Source organism: Cervus canadensis, chromosome 3 (genome assembly GCF_019320065.1).
Source record: "Cervus canadensis isolate Bull #8, Minnesota chromosome 3, ASM1932006v1, whole genome shotgun sequence".
In the NCBI taxonomy this organism is placed as follows: Eukaryota; Metazoa; Chordata; class Mammalia; order Artiodactyla; family Cervidae; genus Cervus; species Cervus canadensis.
The window spans coordinates 76,157,350-76,174,999 of NC_057388.1; the positions used below are offsets into that span (position 1 = coordinate 76,157,350).

The 17,650-nt window shown below is 37.5% G+C and overlaps 1 protein-coding gene across 4 annotated transcripts in view; it reads right to left on the bottom strand.

Moving 5' to 3' along the window:
- SUGCT (succinyl-CoA:glutarate-CoA transferase) overlaps positions 1–17,650 on the bottom strand; it is a 742,548-nt gene that overhangs the window by 403,607 nt on the left and 321,291 nt on the right. For 2 of the 4 annotated variants that reach the window (XR_006268585.1, XM_043463531.1), the window contains exon 12: positions 12,708–12,810. Coding sequence is in view for 3 of the 4 variants with exons in the window: in XM_043463531.1 (XP_043319466.1) it covers positions 12,708–12,810 (103 nt within the window). In the remaining variant the exon portion in view is untranslated. Of the gene's footprint in view, positions 1–7,893; positions 8,382–9,768; positions 9,826–12,707; positions 12,811–17,650 lie in introns of those variants that run through there. The other 2 variants (XM_043463532.1, XM_043463533.1) reach the window with 2 other exon arrangements.

Genomic DNA, 17,650 nt, shown 5'->3' on the forward strand with positions numbered 1-17,650 from the left:
TCAACAGCAGCAGATGGATAGGGAAAGAATAGAATTCAAACTCCATCATACAAGTGGTAAATTTCTCAGTTTTTTTAGTGTTGTATCCCCAGGAAACAAAATGAGCACTGAGATGCTGCAATAGATAAATGTTTGTGCACTCCCTACCAAATTCATACTTTGAACTCTAGTCCCCCAGTGGGACAGTATTTGGAGAGGGAGTCCTAGGGAGGAGATTAAGTCAAGAGAATGGAGCCCTCAGGAATGGGATTAACATCCATATCAAAGAGACCTCAGGGAGGCTGCTGGGGTGCCGGTAATTCTTTATTTCTTCATGGTGTTTGTGCACATTGTCACCTATAGTGAAAGATCATCGATTCTTATTAAAAATACTAATAAATGATAAAAGAGGCTTCAGGGAGCTCCCGTGTCACCCCTTCCACTATGAGAAGATCAACTGAAAAAAACAACTATCTATGAAACAAAAAGTGGGTTCTAATCGGATACCGTTTGAGCTTCCCTGGTGTCTCAGATGGTAAAGAATCCTCCTGCAATGTGGAAGACCTGGATTCAATCCCTGGGTTGGGAAGACTCCCTGGAGGAGGGCATTTCAACCCACTCCAATATTCTTGCCTGGAGAATCCCCATGGACAGAGGAGCATGGAGGGCTATAGTCCACGGGGTCACAAAGAGTCAGACACAACTGAGTGACTAAGCACAATCAAATACTGACTATGCTGGTGCCTTGATCTTGGACTCCCCAGCTCACAGAAATGGGACAAATGAATTTCTATTGTTTATTTGTAACTCCACCAATGGTGTTTTTGTTATAGCAGCTCAAATGAACACAGGTGCAAACAAAGAAAACTCCAGTAGAAGCCTATTGTTTTAGTTCAAGGAATAATAGGAAAAGGGAATGCATAACTCAGAGAGTGTAGAAATCTGGTTTCTGCTTTCTTTTATCCATCCCCCTGCCCCAGCTCTCAGCCAAGGCTGAGGTGACAGTGGGAGCATCAGCTTTGGCTAGAAGAGGCAATGATGGGAGCCAGCAAAAGCCAAAATTTGAAGAAAGGGGAACATTCCTTTAAGTTTGATGGAACTGCATTTCAAAAAAAAAGTGGAGTCAAATCCACTGCTCTTTTTCTCTCTCTGTCCCGCTGCTACCTGGTCCCAAAGACAAGTGCAGTTATGGAAGTGCACAGGAGAACACAGTAACTACAGTCACAGCATTCTGGCCACAAGACCAGAAAGAGGTTCCCTACAAGTTACCAAGGAGATAATAAGAGAGAAACTTGGGAATATGACTGCATAAGGTTGTTTATGAATTCTTGGGCATACATATGCAAGGGTTGAATTCAACAAACCACATTTTGAAAACTGAACTAACAGATACAACACCACCCAGATCTATTAGGTGGTGCATGCACAGCACAGATTTGGATACCTCTGCAAAAGTCTGGAAAACTGAAGTGACATTAGAACCACAACCCACAGAAAGCTAAGCAGAACTTATAGCCTGAGTCCCATCACCTTGAAACCACCAAGTGTGATACTCTGACTAATAAGCCATATTAATATGCATTTGGTCATCTGAAACACACATTCAGTCACAATATTTCTCATGTATTTCTCTCTCACAGTTCCCCAAACTGTTGGAATTTCCTGAGCAATAAAAGCAACAGGAGAATCTTTTGCTGTATTTGGTCTCTCATCCTCAGTTCCTGAAAGAGTCATGAAGGTGAAATAGGTATCTAGTTATTCATAACAAGCCCCTTTTCACCACATCTGAGTTTACGTTAATAAGGTGACTTTTAGGAAACACCTAAAGATGAAATCTAACTGCCAGGGGAAACAAACATTAAATAGAAGGCTGGAACTTTCGCTCCATTTCCTGATTTCTGAGGAAGGGAGAAGGGCTGGAGGTTGACCCAATCACCAACAGCCAGTTATTTTATCAATCATGCCTTGTAATGAAATCACTATAAAACCCCAAAGGAAAGGGGTTCAGATAGCTTCCAGGTTGGGGAACCAGAATGCTTCCATGTGCCACCATGCCAGTCCTCAAACTCCACAAGGACAGAAGATCCTTCATTTAGGACCTTTCTCTATGTATCTTTCATCTCATTGTTGATTTATATCCTTTAATATCCTTTATAATACAATAGTAATGTAGCATGTAAACAAATTTCTTGAGTTCTGTGAGACACCCAAACAAATTAAACAAACCCAACCATTCACCACAGTGCAGTCTGATCCATTAACACAGCAGAAGTCTCACTGGCATGAGGGTTCAAACAACTTCTGACCAAACACTGACTGGGTATTAAGCTACTCTGACCCAGAGGCAATGTCTAGGAAGCTATGTTTAAAACTAAAATCACATTTATCCCTAGAAGCCTGAGCAATTGCTTCTGAGAAAGCAAAACCAGTCCCAGAGAGAGTCCCCAAGTGACTAGTCCCTGGCTAAAAGTAGGGCAAAATAAGGTAAACTCTCTGAACTGTTATAACAGGCTCTAAGCCATATACGCATACAAGTGTAAAGGATAAAAACCTAACTGGCTGAGAACAATCTTTGACCACTAACTGGATTATGTCTACCCAGGAGTGACCACTATGTAAAAAACAAAAACAAGTTAAACCAATCTGAGCTGGAACGTTAGAAGCTGTGCAAAAAAGACTTCACAATATTAATGCAGTCAAATCATGTTGTTTGACCTCACAAACAACAAACTGAGTGAGTTTCAGTCACTCAGTCATGTCCAACTCTTTGTGACCCCATAGACTGCAGCACACCAGGCTTCCCTGTCCTTCACCATCTCCCATAGCTTGCTCAAACTCATATCCATTGAGTTGGTAATGCCAGCCACCATCTCATCCTCTGTCATCCCCTTCTCCCCCTGCCTTCAATCTTTCCCAGAATCAGGATCTTTTCAAATGTGTTAGTTCTTCACAACAGGTGGCCAAAGTATTGGAGCTTCAGCTTCAATGTCAGTCCTTTCAATGAACACTCAGGATTAATTTCCTTTAGGATAGACTGGTTGGATCTCCTTGCAGTCCAAGGGACTCTCAAGAGTCTTCTCCAACACCACAGTTCAAAAGCATCAATTCTTTGACTCTCAGCTTTCCTTATGGTCCAACTCTCACATCCATACATGATCACTGGAAACACCAAAGCTTTGACTAGATGGACCCTTGATGGCAAAGCAATCTCGCTGCTTTTTAATATGCTGTCTAGGTTCTTCATAAATTTCTTCCAAGAAGCAAGTGTCTTCATGGCTGCAGTCACCATCTGCAGTGATTTTGGAGCCCAAGAATATAAAGTCTTGTCACTGTTTCCATTGTTTCCCCATCTATTTGCCATTAAGTGATGGGACTGGATGCCATGATCTTTGTTTTTTGAATTCTGATTTTTAGGCCAGTTTTCTTACTCTCTTCTTTCACTTTTATCAAGAGGTTCTTTAGTTCCTCTTCACTTTCTGCCATAAGGGTGGTATCATCTGCATATCTGAGGTTATTGATATTTCTCCCATCAATCTTCATTCCAGCTTGTGCTTCATCCAGTCCAGCATTTCACACGATGTTGTTTGACCTAGTAAACAACAAACAAAGCAACAACTGGGGTAGGGGGATCTAAATTACAAAACATGCAAATAAACAGTAAAGTGCATCCAATACACAGAAAGAAAGAGCTGGCAATAGAAACTGCCTTTGAAGAGGCCCAGTCGGTGGACTTAGCAGAAAAAAACTTCAAAGCAGCTATTATAAATATGTTTGAAGTACAAGAGGAAATCATGCTTAATTATAGGAAGATGTGAGGACAATATCTCATCAAAGAGACAATATCAATAAAGAGAAATATTCAGATTATTAAAAGGAACCAAATGGAAATTCTTGAGTTGAAAAGTGGAATAACTGAAATGAAAAATTCACTCAAGAGACTCAATTATATATTTGAATTGTCAGAAGAAAGAATCAACAAACTTAGAGATAAACTAATAGGAATTATTCAATCTGAATCTCAGAAAGAAAAACAAATTAAGAAAACTGAACGAAGTCTCAGACAAATGTGAAACACTATTTAATGACCAACATACACATAACTGGAGTACCAGAAGAAGAAAAAATGAAGAATATCAAAAAATAATGGCTTAAAACTTTACAAATTTTATGGAAAACATTAATCTATACATCCAAGAAGCTCAATGAACTCTAACTGGGATAAATGTAAAGAGATCAATACACAACCAGACACAGCATACTCATAAAGTTCAAAGACAAAGAGAAAATTCTGAAAAGAGCAAAAGAAAAATGACATCACATAAAAGGAACCCAAGAAAATTAACACATAGCATCTCATCAGACACCGTGGGAATCAGAAGGCAGTGAAACAACATACTCAAAGTGCTGAAAGTAAAGATTGTCAAACAAGAATATTGTATCCAGCAAAACTACCTTCCACAAATGAAGGCAAACTAAAGATAAACCCAGATAAACAAAAGCTAAGAGAATTTGTTGGTACATAATACACTATAGTGAATACCAAAGAAAATTCTTTAGGCTGATACTAAATGATACCATATAGCACTATGAACTCACACACAGACACACATAGAGAATACCAGGAAGATAATCACTTAGCCATCTATAAAAAGCAATATAACTGCATATTTCTCCTCCTTTCATCTCTTGACATATTTAAAATGATATTGCAATAAACAATATGTAAATAAATGTATTGTTGACCTATAGCATACAGAAATATATTTGACAAAATAGTACAAAGGGGGTGAATAAGGGCAAAAAAAATCTCTGTTAGAATAAGGAAAGGACAGCAAATCTAATTCAAATCTATAACTCAAATCCATAAGAAAACAAAATAGCATAAGTAAAATTAATATTAATATTAAGAATTCTATAAATATAGATTATTGTTGTTGTTCAGTCACCCAATCATGTCTGACTCTTTGGACCCTGTGGACTGCAGCATGCCATGCTTCTCTGTCCCTCACCATCTCCCGAAGTTAGCCCAAGTTCATGTCCATTGCATCGGTGATGCCATCCAGCCATCTCATCATCTTACACCCTTCTTCTCCTTCTGCCCTCAATTTTTCTCAGCATGAGGGACTGTTCCAGTGAGTCAGCTGTTCACATCAGATGACCAAAATATTGGAGTTTCAGGTTCAGCATCAGTCCTTCCAACAAGTATTCAAGGGTGATTTTCCCTTAAAATTGACTGGTTTGATCTCCTTGCTATCCATGGGACTCTCAGGAGTCTTCTCCAGCACCACAGTCCAAAGGCATCAATTCTTCAGCACTCCACTTCTTTATATAGTCCAGCGCTCACAACAATACATGACCATTGGGAAGACCATAGACTTGACTACACAGACCTTTGTTGGCAGAGTAATGTCTCTGCTTTTCAAGACACTGTCTAAGTTTGTCATAGCCTTCCTGCCAAGAAGCAAATGTCTTCTGATTTCATGGCTGTAGTCACCATCCACAGTGATTTTAGAGCCCAAGAAGAGGAAATCTGTCACTACTTCCACCTTTCCCCCTTCTATTTGCCATGCAGTAATGGGGCCAGATGCCATGATTTGGGGCTTCCCTGGCTCAAATGGTAAAGAATTTGCCTGCAATTCAGAAGACCTAGGTTCGATCCCTGGGTTGCGAATATCTCCTAGAGGGGGGCATGGCAACCCACTCCAGTATTCTTGCCTGGAGAATCCCCATGACAGAGGAGCCTGGAGGGCTACAGTCATGGGGTTGCAAAGAGTCAGACACGACTGACTGACTAAGCACACACACAGTCATGATCTTGGGATTTTTAACATTTAGTTTTAAGCCAGCTCTTTCACTGTCCTCCTTCACTCTCATCAAGAGGCTCTTTAGTTCCTCTTCACTTTCTGCCATTAGAGTGGTTCAGATCAGTTCAGTCACTCAGTTGTGTCCAACTCTTTGTGACCTCATGAACTGCAGCACGCCAGTCCTCCCTGTCCATCACCAACTCCCAGAGTTTACTCAAACTCATGTCCTTTGAGTCTGTTGTCATCTAACCATCTCATCCTCTGTCTTCCCCTTCTTCTCTGCCCTTCAATCTTTCCCAGAACCAGGGTCTTTTCAAATGAGTCAGTTCTTCGCATCAGGTGGCCAAAATGTTGGAGTTTCAGCTTCAGTATCAGTCCTTCCAATGAATATTCAGGGCTGAATATTCACACACATAATACGTCTGAATTTGTTCATCATCTGAAATGTGTCATACACACTCAAAGATAAACATCAATTCTACTTTTTAATCTCTTGTCTACTAAGAATTATATCCAGACAAACTGTTTTACCTCAGATCTTCATCAACTGTTTTCCAGTTACAGGGAGCACGGTATGTACATATTTCCCAGCAGTATTAGAAACAAGGATATAATTTTGCTTGATTTGTATAACCCTCTCAGGGCTATGCAACTGAATCTCAATAAATATTAATGAATGTCATTCAAAAAGCAATCTTTGAAATACATCAATGGTGCATGTGTGTATGTGTGTTCATGTGTGCACATGCATGCCTGTGTGTATATGGGCTTCAAAAATAGCTTTATATTTCGGGGAGCTTCTGACACTTACTATATGAATACTGAAGGCTTTTCCCCCCAGATGCTCAGATAATTTGCCAAAATGTGCTAAAACAAAATCACTTAGAGACTATGAGCTAACCTAGAGATTAATAAACCCTCCAACTTCACAGGCTTCCACAAATAATGATATGAAAACAACAGATAATTTTTAAGTGATCAAATATTTCAAGACTTCACTCTGTTTGTTTCTATGACATATTTATCCCATATGAAAGATTGGCTAAAGGAGTTGTAATGGCCTTCTGGGACAGGAAGAATAAGGTTTCTGTAGAAAATGTTAAATTAATTTTGATGGTGATGCAAAGTTAAGGAAGGGTTGTTAAGGGCTGGCTTGCTGCCACAGGGTGGGGTTTTGTTTTGGTATCCTTTTAGGGCCTGCAGGTGTTTGGCACCAGTTAAAATCAGGGCCAGCTGTGATATTTCAGTTCTGATATTTCCCTCCCAATAGTTCTCAGAAGTGATGCTTTAGGGTGATGTCTTACACCTGATGTCTTCAACTTGTGTGGTACAAATATGAAGACTCTGTTAAACAACACCAGTTTTGCGACACCCTTTGCCCTTTCTTTCCCACCCACAGGTCATGGCATCAAGGAGAAATAAAAATATTCATCAGAGGTCCAATTATTCATATATATATATTTTTTAATTGAGCAGCTCATTCAAAAATGGTCATACACTAGAACCACCAAATATATGGTCTTGAGCAAAATAGAAAAAGCAGGATAACACATTCTCTTTTGATTCTCATAGTAGATAATAATGCTTTTAAACCCTCTCAGTGGTGAGATCCATACCTATTTTTGCAGGAATTTGAATAGTTTCTATTAAAAGCTACATTTTCTTTTAAGTTTATTTGGGTTGGAAAACCTCAAACCACAATGTATTTCATGCACATGTTCCCAAGGGTATGTTAAATAGGACCATACTGAGGTCATCTAGTAAGATTTTTAAGCTTTTTAAGAATTCTTTTAATGTACTGCACAATCTTGGCCTGATTAAAAGAAGATATTTTAAGAAAGCACTTGGAAACATGACTGACTATTAAAATCTATATGCAGATAATCTATATTATACTTCTATAATGCATAGAGTTTTCCACAGATAATGTATCGCTGAGGGAGAAAAAAACAATAAAACTCCCACTAAAAGGGTTTTGGATCAAAACTTCTCAGAGCTATCAGTAAATGCAGACCAAAACCCCCTGTAGTATTCTTGATTGACTTAACAGTGGATGCCTGCAGGATCATTTTAACTGTGCAAAGGCCTGCAGCATATAATCAGAGGATAAAAGGTAGACAACCTTGCATCTATCCAAGAAAAAAATCATTTGTAGTTTCAATTGAGTCAAAAGGCAAGTTTTCTCAGATCATAAGACTATGAAGACATTATTTTGGTTAGGAATAGTTTCAACCATCAAGTAAACTTGTCTACCATGTTCAAACCAGAGATGAAATATAAATGGTCCACCTGATAACTAGGTTCACAGAAAATTCTCTCCTGCTCTTTGATTCTTCTAATTTTTTTTTTTTTTTTTTTTCGGTTAGACATACCCCTTTTCACTTCATCAAAGTTTCACTTCCTGCGCCATGTTCCAGGCCTTGTACTTCACCCAAATCAATTTTCACTTGAACTAGCAGCTGTGCTGGCCAGGCGCACATGGAGAGCTGGGCCCCGGGCGCCAGTGGCGCAGTCCCACATCCGAACAGAAGTGGCCAGTTCCATGTACCGGGGGCCAAGAAACTCCACAGCTCATCAGGGAAAAACAAGGGAGGACACCTTGAACGGAAATCATACTTTTATAGAAAATGGAAAACAAAAAGATTTTCAGTAATCAGAAAAATGACGGGCTGAGCACTTTTTGGCACAAAGTTTGCGGATGCATTTCCTTAAAAGGATATTAGCTAGAGCTTGATGTCAAGCTGATGATCTCCATCCTCACAGCTACACTGGATTTGCCTTTATCCACTACATGATGATAAGTAAAAGATATCTTTTAGTAAAGTATAACTGTGAAGGGCACCATAACCAGAGCTATTACTTTTTACTGAAAATTTACCATTTAACAATGCCTACTATGTGCCTTTAATAAACATTATGCCATTTAACTTTACAGCATAGAGAAAAGGTTCTATTTCATTACTTTAGTATTGAAGAAACTGAAGCCTAGAAATCTTATAAAACTTCCCAATGCTTCTGATTCCATGGTCTTAGCTATTGTATTATGCTTAGTCCCTGGAGTTTCCCAAAGGCTTCTCAGCCAGCTCCACATATAAGAGTTAGTCAGTCCCACACAGGGGGGATAGTAGCCACTTGATTATTTGGAAACCTATACTTTACAGAGTTAACCAACTCACTCATCCCCTGATTCATGCATCAGTGAAACTTTACTGGGTACTTGCTACTTAAGTCAACTTATAATTTATTTTTCAGAAAGTAAAAGAATTACTAAATTAATGCTAAATCCCTAGCATCTGGTACGTAATAAATGTTGAATACAATAAAAGGTGTGTTAAATGAACTTTCAGAGTAGTTCCCTTTTAGATATTATCTTAAGGTATGTTTTCTTTAATAATTTATTTCATACAAAATTTTCTAAATTAATTTATTTATTTTAATTGGAGGCTAATGACTTTACAATATTGTAGTGGTTTTTGCCATACATTGACATGAATCAGCGATGGGTGTTCATGTGTTCCCCATCCTGAACCCCCCTCCCACCTCCCTCCCCATCCCATCCCTCAGGATCATCCCAGTGCACCAGCCCTGAGCACCCTGTCTCATGCAATGAACCCGGACTGGCGATCTATTTCACATATGGTAATATATATACTGAGCGACTGAACTGAACTGAACTGAACTGAATATACATGTTTCAATGCTATTCTCTCAAATCATCCCACCCTTGCCTTCTCCCACAGAGTCCAAAAGTCTATTCTTTATATCTGTGTCTATTTTGCTGTCTCCCATATTGGGTCATCGTTACCATCTTTCTAAATTCCATATATATGCATTAATATACTGTATTGGTGTTTTTCTTTCTGACTTACTTCACTCTGTATAATAGGCTCCAGTTTCATCCACCTCATTAGAACTGATTCAAATGCATTCTCTTCAATAGCTGAGTAACATTCCATTGTGTATATGTCCCACAGCTTTCTTATCCATTTGTCTGCTGATGGACATCTAAGTTGCTTCCATGTCTTGGCTATTGTAAACAGTGCTGCAATGAACATTGGGATACACATGTCTCTTTCAATTCCGGTTTCCTTGGTGTGTATGCCCAGCAGTGGGATTGCTGTGTCGTATGGCAGTTATATTTCCAGTTTTTTAACGAATCTCCACACTGTTCTCCATAGTGGCTGTACTAGTTTGCATTCCCACCATCAGTCACTCATTATCAGAGAAATGCAAATCAAAACCAAATGAGGTACCATCTCACACTGGTCAGAATGGCTGCTATCCAAAAGTCTACAAACAATAAATGCTGGAGAGGGTGCAGAGAAAAGGGAACCCTCTTACACTGTTGGTGGGAATGCAAACTAGTACAGCCACTATGGAGAACAGTGTGGAGATTTCTTAAAAAACTGGATATACAAAAATTTTTAACTCCCTGTTTTTTTCATCTTCTACAGTCCTATCAAAATACCTAACGACAGAGAATCCTTCTAAAATAGCCGAACACTTCCAGGCATGGGAAAAGATGATACCCTTATTTCTTGTGCCAAACAGTCTTACATACAATTGTCATAGTAATCTTTGCTCATATTTAAAATGCATTAATACTACACTGTTCTCTAGTCTTTCTAAAAATCCAGATACTTTTATACATAGATTTTGGTATTTAAATTCCAAAGAAGAATGAAATCATGTATAAGAGAAACCAACTCTATTCTTGCAACTAGAGTACGACCATCAATAACCATAACTGAATGATGAAGAACTTTTCATGCTAGAGCTGTAACAATTAGAATTTGGTTTTGGTGGATAAGAAGGTATTTTTCAGAGACTTTTGAGGGAGCAGAAAAAATTGGTATCCTGGCTTAGGATATATGATATTCTCTATTGAAATTTTGTTTCAGCACTAAAAATAAGTCACAGACCAATGTTTCTATTACTAGAAACTTCCTGTAGGTCCAAAGGAGTTCCGATCCAAAAATGAAAGTAATCAAACTGATCTACAAGGGAAAATTGAGAATGAAAATTCTATTTACCCAATATTCAATTTGAGCCAGCCCACAAAGTGAACAATTTCAAGTGTGGGATCTTAGATCCTTGTTTATCAAAGCCTAAAAAATAAGTAACCCTTGAATATATCTAATAATTTTTAAAATAACATGACTGATTTGGTGCTTTTATTCCTAATGAAACACAGGTGGAACCAACAGAAATGCTGGTGGAAGAACTCTCACGGATTATCTCTAGAGAAATGTGCCCTCAAATTGAGTTAAACAGGAAGTCCTACACACCTCAGTTCTACTTGTAAGCAGGGGAATAATGGTAAAACCCACCCATTCCCCAAAAACAGCTTAAAGCCAAAGCTTGGCCTCATTCAAACTTATGAAGTGAGATAACTGGCCCTCTGGTCTCTTACATTCAGGGTATACACACTGTTACTTCATCACAAGGAATCAGCAGCGTTCACCACCGATGTAGTGTAGTGGGGACCCCTTCACAAAGACTCAGTCCGTATCAAGAGGACCCCCTTTCCTCCAATTCTTATTGACCATTCTTTCACTAGGAACAAAGCATTTCCGTAATCATCATCTGGCCAAAAAAATAGCACAGAGCAGAATTCCTGCGTTAATCACCTTTGTTTTTTTCCCTCCAGTAAATACTGAAATCATTGATTTGAATACATTTCAATTTTCCTTTAAACAGATATTTGTGTAAGATAAAGGTACCAAAGTTAGTTAGGTCAGTTTTCTCCCTTAAAAAGTGTATTCCATTTTCAGCAATTTATTTCAAGAAAAATCTACCATTATAAAAATGAAAAAAATGAAGAGAAAGACTATCATTTTGAAATGTTGGAAGCTGACAAAATACATGAATAATCACAGTGAAAGTTTCAGAGAAGAAAGGAGCTCCTCTATATTATGGGATTAATATGTGAATTTGAGCAATGGTAAATTGCTTGTAGTAAGGCTGATTAAATAACATCAAAACTTATTATTCTGACCTTATCTCAAAATAATCATTTGAACTGTGTTATAGAAGAAATATTTTTTCAGATGATCCCAATTCCTGAAACTCAAGGAGTCTGTAAACAATGTACAGTATGAATCTCTATTCAATTAATTTATTCTTCATGAATATTGCACATTATTCAAAGCATATAGATGTCTCTAATCAGCAAAATTAATGACGACTTCTCAGTCCATTTTAAAATAGCCATATGAAAAAAAAATTAAAAATAACTAAATAAATAAAACAGCCATGTGGTGGGGGGGGCTGTGACTGTGAGAAGCACACATCTCTTACTCCTGCCTCCTCCTGCAGGGAATGATCTCTGAGCGCCTGACCCCAACTCTCGATTGTTCTTATTCCATTTTTCAGGAAAAAACAAATGCCCTGACCTTGAAAATGTCATGTAGTGACTGCTGGAGAAATATGTTAGATCTAATTGATATAAAGGTATAATTGTAGACAGCCAGTTCCAAATTCTGATTATTTTTTTATTTTAGATGCATAATTTAACCTAGTTCAGTCACTCAGTCGTGTCCGACTCTTTGCGACCCCATGAATCGCAGCACACCAGGCCTCCCTGTCCATCACCAACACCCGGACTTTACTCAAACTCATGGCCATCGAGTTGGTGATGCCATCCAGCCGTCTCATCCTCTGTCGTCCCCTTCTCCTCCTGCCCCCAATCCCTCCCAGCATCAGGGTCTTTTCCAATGAGTCAACTCCTTGCATGAGGTGGCCAAAGTATTGGAGTTTCAGCCTCAGCATCAGTCCTTCCAATGAACACAGTAAAAAATCATGTGATATGACTTTTCAAGATCAATGGCTAATGTACATTTATATGAATCAGTCTGGATAGAAAAAAAAGAGATAAATTCTTGTGTTTTTAACCAAAACATACTACAAATTTCAAAAACAAACCTGGGGCTCTGCAAACACATTCTTCATGTTGTTAATTGGGCCATACGGGACTCCACTTCCTTCAAAGAGCTGTAACCACTTGCTGGTCATTTCTTCCTTAAACCTAGGAACAGACAAAAAAACAGATGCACATTTATACTTAAAGAACACAATATTTTTTCTCATATAGCCCTCTTTGAAAGCAACTGATAATGACAAAAATATGTTTCTTTAACTCTCCTTGTGCCTAGTTTTGACAGAATGTTGCCAATGTGAAACAACTTGAGTTGCCCTGTAAGCAATAAGAATATTCACTCAGGTCCCCTTGTTTAAAAACCCACCATAGAGTTGAAATTCCTATTTCTTCCCCTATGAACTTTTTGACAGAGAGTCCCTCAGAGAAGAAAGATTAGGTATAAAATGAGCTTTTGTATTAACCGAGCTTCAAATGTGGTATTGAGCACTTGACAAATTTAATAGTGACAATATAATATTACTGCAGTTTTGAGCATAATGTCTTTTACAAAGTGGTTTTTTAGATCTCAGGAATAGTATATGAGGTTAAGATAGACACAGATATGCTAAATTATTCCTTGAAACAAAAAATAAACTAGTGAATCTATTTTAAAAGAAAGCATTATATTTAAGGCACATCAGAATTAATAGGCACAACCACTGGTCTAAAAAAAAAACCTTAACCATTTAGTTACTTGCACTGTGGCTTACTAATCAGAGCAAATGGAGACATACAAAGACTAGTATCTAAATTCATCCAAGTCCTTTACCTCTGTTTTCTTTTCACTATAACTTAGAATTGGACTTCTCAGACCCAAAAGCTTATTTGATGTCCTTTTTCCTCTATTAGGTCTTAAGGGAAGGGGACCCACTTCATTAATGAAATATACTGTCTTTTGGCTTTCTGTTAAGATAGTGAACACAGGAAAAAAAAATCTTGGATCCTCATAGACAACTCAACACTCATAATTCATAATATATGAAGAATTTTAGAACTGTTAGCTGTTAAAATAGCAAATTTTTTTTAGTTAAGTAATAATATAGGTTAAAAGGGATTTTTTAAAAGAGTTAGCTATAGTGAATTATTAGCAGCATATATTGAAGTATTAAAGTATTAATGCTTCATCAATATGGAAGAACTACTGGAAATGTAGAAATATTTAATATTCATGGGCTTCTATTCAGCTCTTTTAGACATAGCTAGAGTTAATCTCAGATCAGTAGATTCTATGGGAATTTGTCAAAGATGGATTTCTTCCACTATTTAAAAAAAGGATAAATACAGTATCAATATTTTAACCATACTTCTTTCATTGCCATCTAACAGATAAAAAGAAAAAGATTGAATTAATGAAGTCTCTGAAAGACTACATATGAACAGTTGTGCTCAATCATAAATTTTTATATAAGGATCTAATAGAATTTTTTAATGAAGGTAGGATTACATTTCACTAGGAATGTAGTTAATCCTATTTATACATCCACTTGTTTTACAACCATCTAAGAAGTGCCTACCATACACCAGGCATCGATTGTTGTTGTTGTTGTTTTGGTCACTAAATCTGACCTTTGTTGGACTTTTTGTGACCTCATGGACTGTAGCCCACCAGGCTCCTCTGTCCATGGGTTTTCCCAGGCAAGAATACTGGAGTAGGCTGCCATTTTCTTCTCCAGGGGATCATCTGACCTAGGTATCAAACCTGCGTCTCCTGCACTTGCAGGCAGATTCTTAGCACTGAGCCACCTGGAAAGCCCAGGCATTGATTACTGCCTCTAAAAATATTGCCTTCCTTTTCTTCTCCATTATGATAAAGACTTTTCACTACACACATTAATTATGGCTCAATAATGTTAACTATCCCAATTTAATATACAATAAAATTTCTCACTTCTAAGTACTGAAAGATATTCTGTCATGGGAACACCACAACCCAAGATTAAATGTCTTGAATTAGAGGATTCTTCACACCCATGTTTTCTGCTCAATGACTATTAAAGTCATATCCTGGCCAAGATTTCCTAAGATATATAGACAGATAGATATCACCAAAATGATATATGTTGAAAGAATAGAAGTGGTACTTTGAACCTGGAACCTTTCCAATCAGGGTATCAATTATTTAAGTGTTAATAAACAGAGTGTTATAATGGTTAGTAGGGTACATTTTCAAGACAAATGAATTTATCACCACTGAGCTCACCCAAGTGGCCTGAAAGATATGCACAGAAAATACATGTCAATATCTAAACAAACCCATAGCTGCAGACTTGCCAACAAAAACTCAGGGGAATATTTGAAGTTTTAGTATTTATATAAGCTTTTCACCACTGAGCAAAAGAGAGGGATTTATTTCACTTTATGGAAAACATCGGATGCACTCTGGATATGAGACTGGAGAGAAATGCAGTGTCTGGAGCTGAAGTGTGACCACTGTTTGTGTATTTGTGTGGGTGTGGGAGTGGACGTGTTCACAAATGCCTTAAACTCGATCAGTCAGAGACCAAACATCACTGCATTCCACTACTCCCAGAGGACATACCCATCATTTTCTTCTGAAAATCTATCTCTTGATCTAAATCTGATGTAGAATCCTTTCCTTTATCTATGCAAAAAGAAAAAACAAAATCTGTAAGCACATGTTTTTATGAACCACAAAAATTTTGCTAAAAAAAATGGAAAGAGCTGATTTAAGTCACTCAGGGCAACACAATCCTGAGCTAAGACAAGAAGGGTGTCCTTGGATCTGGCCCCGAAGCTAGGGGCCTCCTCCAGGAACTCATAAAACAATTCAGACTTAATTGTGAACTTAATAAACCAACTCATATATTTAATTCTACTTTTCTGTTGAATTCACTTGATGCCAAATGGTTACTGTTAATCAGATTACACCATTTAGGAAGACTTGAGTTTAAATTTCTTAACATAAAAATTTAACTTATAAAACAACCCGAATTCTCTTTAGAGACTAAAGTTGCAGCCAAATTCAAGACCACAGAGTAACCAGTAAGAAATCCATGCCATGAAGGTAAGATTTGGAAATAATCAATAAATAATTATTAATAATTGTTATAATAAATGGTAATTATTTCATTAATTAATAAAGTTTTTAATTATTAATCATTAAGGAAACTATTAATAAATGCTGGTCATTAATTGATCTATATCTTATAGATTTTATCTTCACAAGCACATTATAAGGTAAGTATTATTCTCCTTTGATCAAAAGGAAACTCAGATTCAGAAAAATTAACCTGCTCAAATTCATATAGCTTCCCCCCTCCCAATGTTTTTGAGATATAACTAACAAATAAGAATCACATATATTTAGTTTGTATAGTAGAATTTTTTAAGGAGAACAATGTGATGATTTTAAAATATGTATGCATTATGAAATGATTACCAAAATCAAGTCAATCAATGGATCTATCACCTCACAGTTATCATTTCTGTGTATGTGGTTAGAACACTTATTTGTTTTGAGTATTTGATATAGTATTATTACCTATAACTACCATATTGTACATTAGACCTCATAAGTTTTCATCTTTTAGCTGACAGTTTATTCCCTTTGACCAGTATCTCCTCATTTCCCCCACACCATATCCCCTGGCAACCAGCATTCTACACTCTGGTTCTATGGGTTCAACTTTTTTTAGATTCCACACATAAGTGAGATCACACAGTATCTGTATTCCTATGTCTGGCTTATTTCACTTAGCACTAAGATGCTTCTTCACTTTCATCCAATATACCTCAAGGCAAATCTCTTTACATGAATACTCATTCATTCCTATGCTTTTAACAAGAGTTTGTTGTGTGCCAGTCATGGGGATTACAACAATAAAAAAGAAAGTCATTGTATTCAGAGACCACATTGTCTAATGGAGAACACAGTTACGGAAATTTATGAATTACAGTGCAGGATGCTGAGACAAAAATATGAATGAATAACTTCCAGCTGAAGCACCAAAGAGGGAGACCTGCACAGGGCCTGGGGAGTCACAAAGGGTTCAAAAATGAGGTGACACTTGAGCCAGGTGTTGAAGGATGAGTCAGAATCTTCCATGTGAAAGATGGGAAGAAGGATCTTCCAGGCAGAAAGATCAAGGTGTACAAAACCCAGTCTGGAAAGAATCTGAAATCTCCTGTGTCTTGAGTAGCAAAAGATGAAATGGAAAAGGGAGGTTAGAACCAAAGGATGAGGCACCTCATGAGCTCTGCTAAGGGTATTGCATTTCCACTGGCAATGAGGAACCCAGAGAGGTCTTTCATTAGGGGGCTGACAAAATCAACATTGATACTGAGAACAGGAGACTGATGAGTTTAGAGAAAAAGAAATTTGACAGGAGGCACCATGCTGTCTACCCCTGATGCTTCTTAAATCTGCCTCCTCATCAATATCTTCCCTATTATTGTCAACTGGAAGCAAGTATTCTATTGAAAAAATAAGTTTTCCAGACATCCTTACACCTTTTTGTTACTATGTTATTTATCTGTTTACAATCTATCATTACTGCTTGAGCCTCTGAAATCTGACTTGGTCATCAACACCTTTTGTTACCCAGTCTCAAGGGTCTACAGTGACCACTTGATAGACCCAATATTCTTTCTACAGTCCTCATCCTACTTGCTTTCTGGGCAATATTTGACGCTGTGGATCTATCCTGTATTTAACTCCTATGATACAATACCTTCTTGGATTTTTAATATCTCTTTTGCCATTTCTGTTTCTTTTATTAATTCTTTAACTTTTTCCTTCTAGTCCCAATAGTCTTCATTTTCTTTTATGCACTTAAGGAATCTTGTTATTGCTATGCAGATGATACCCAAATTCATATTTCTAGTCCTAATCTTGCTTCAGTTCTCCTTTTCTGGTTACCACAGAATATTTCCACTCAGCTGCAATATTACCCCTGTAAACACAACTTGCCCATGGATGATTCAACCT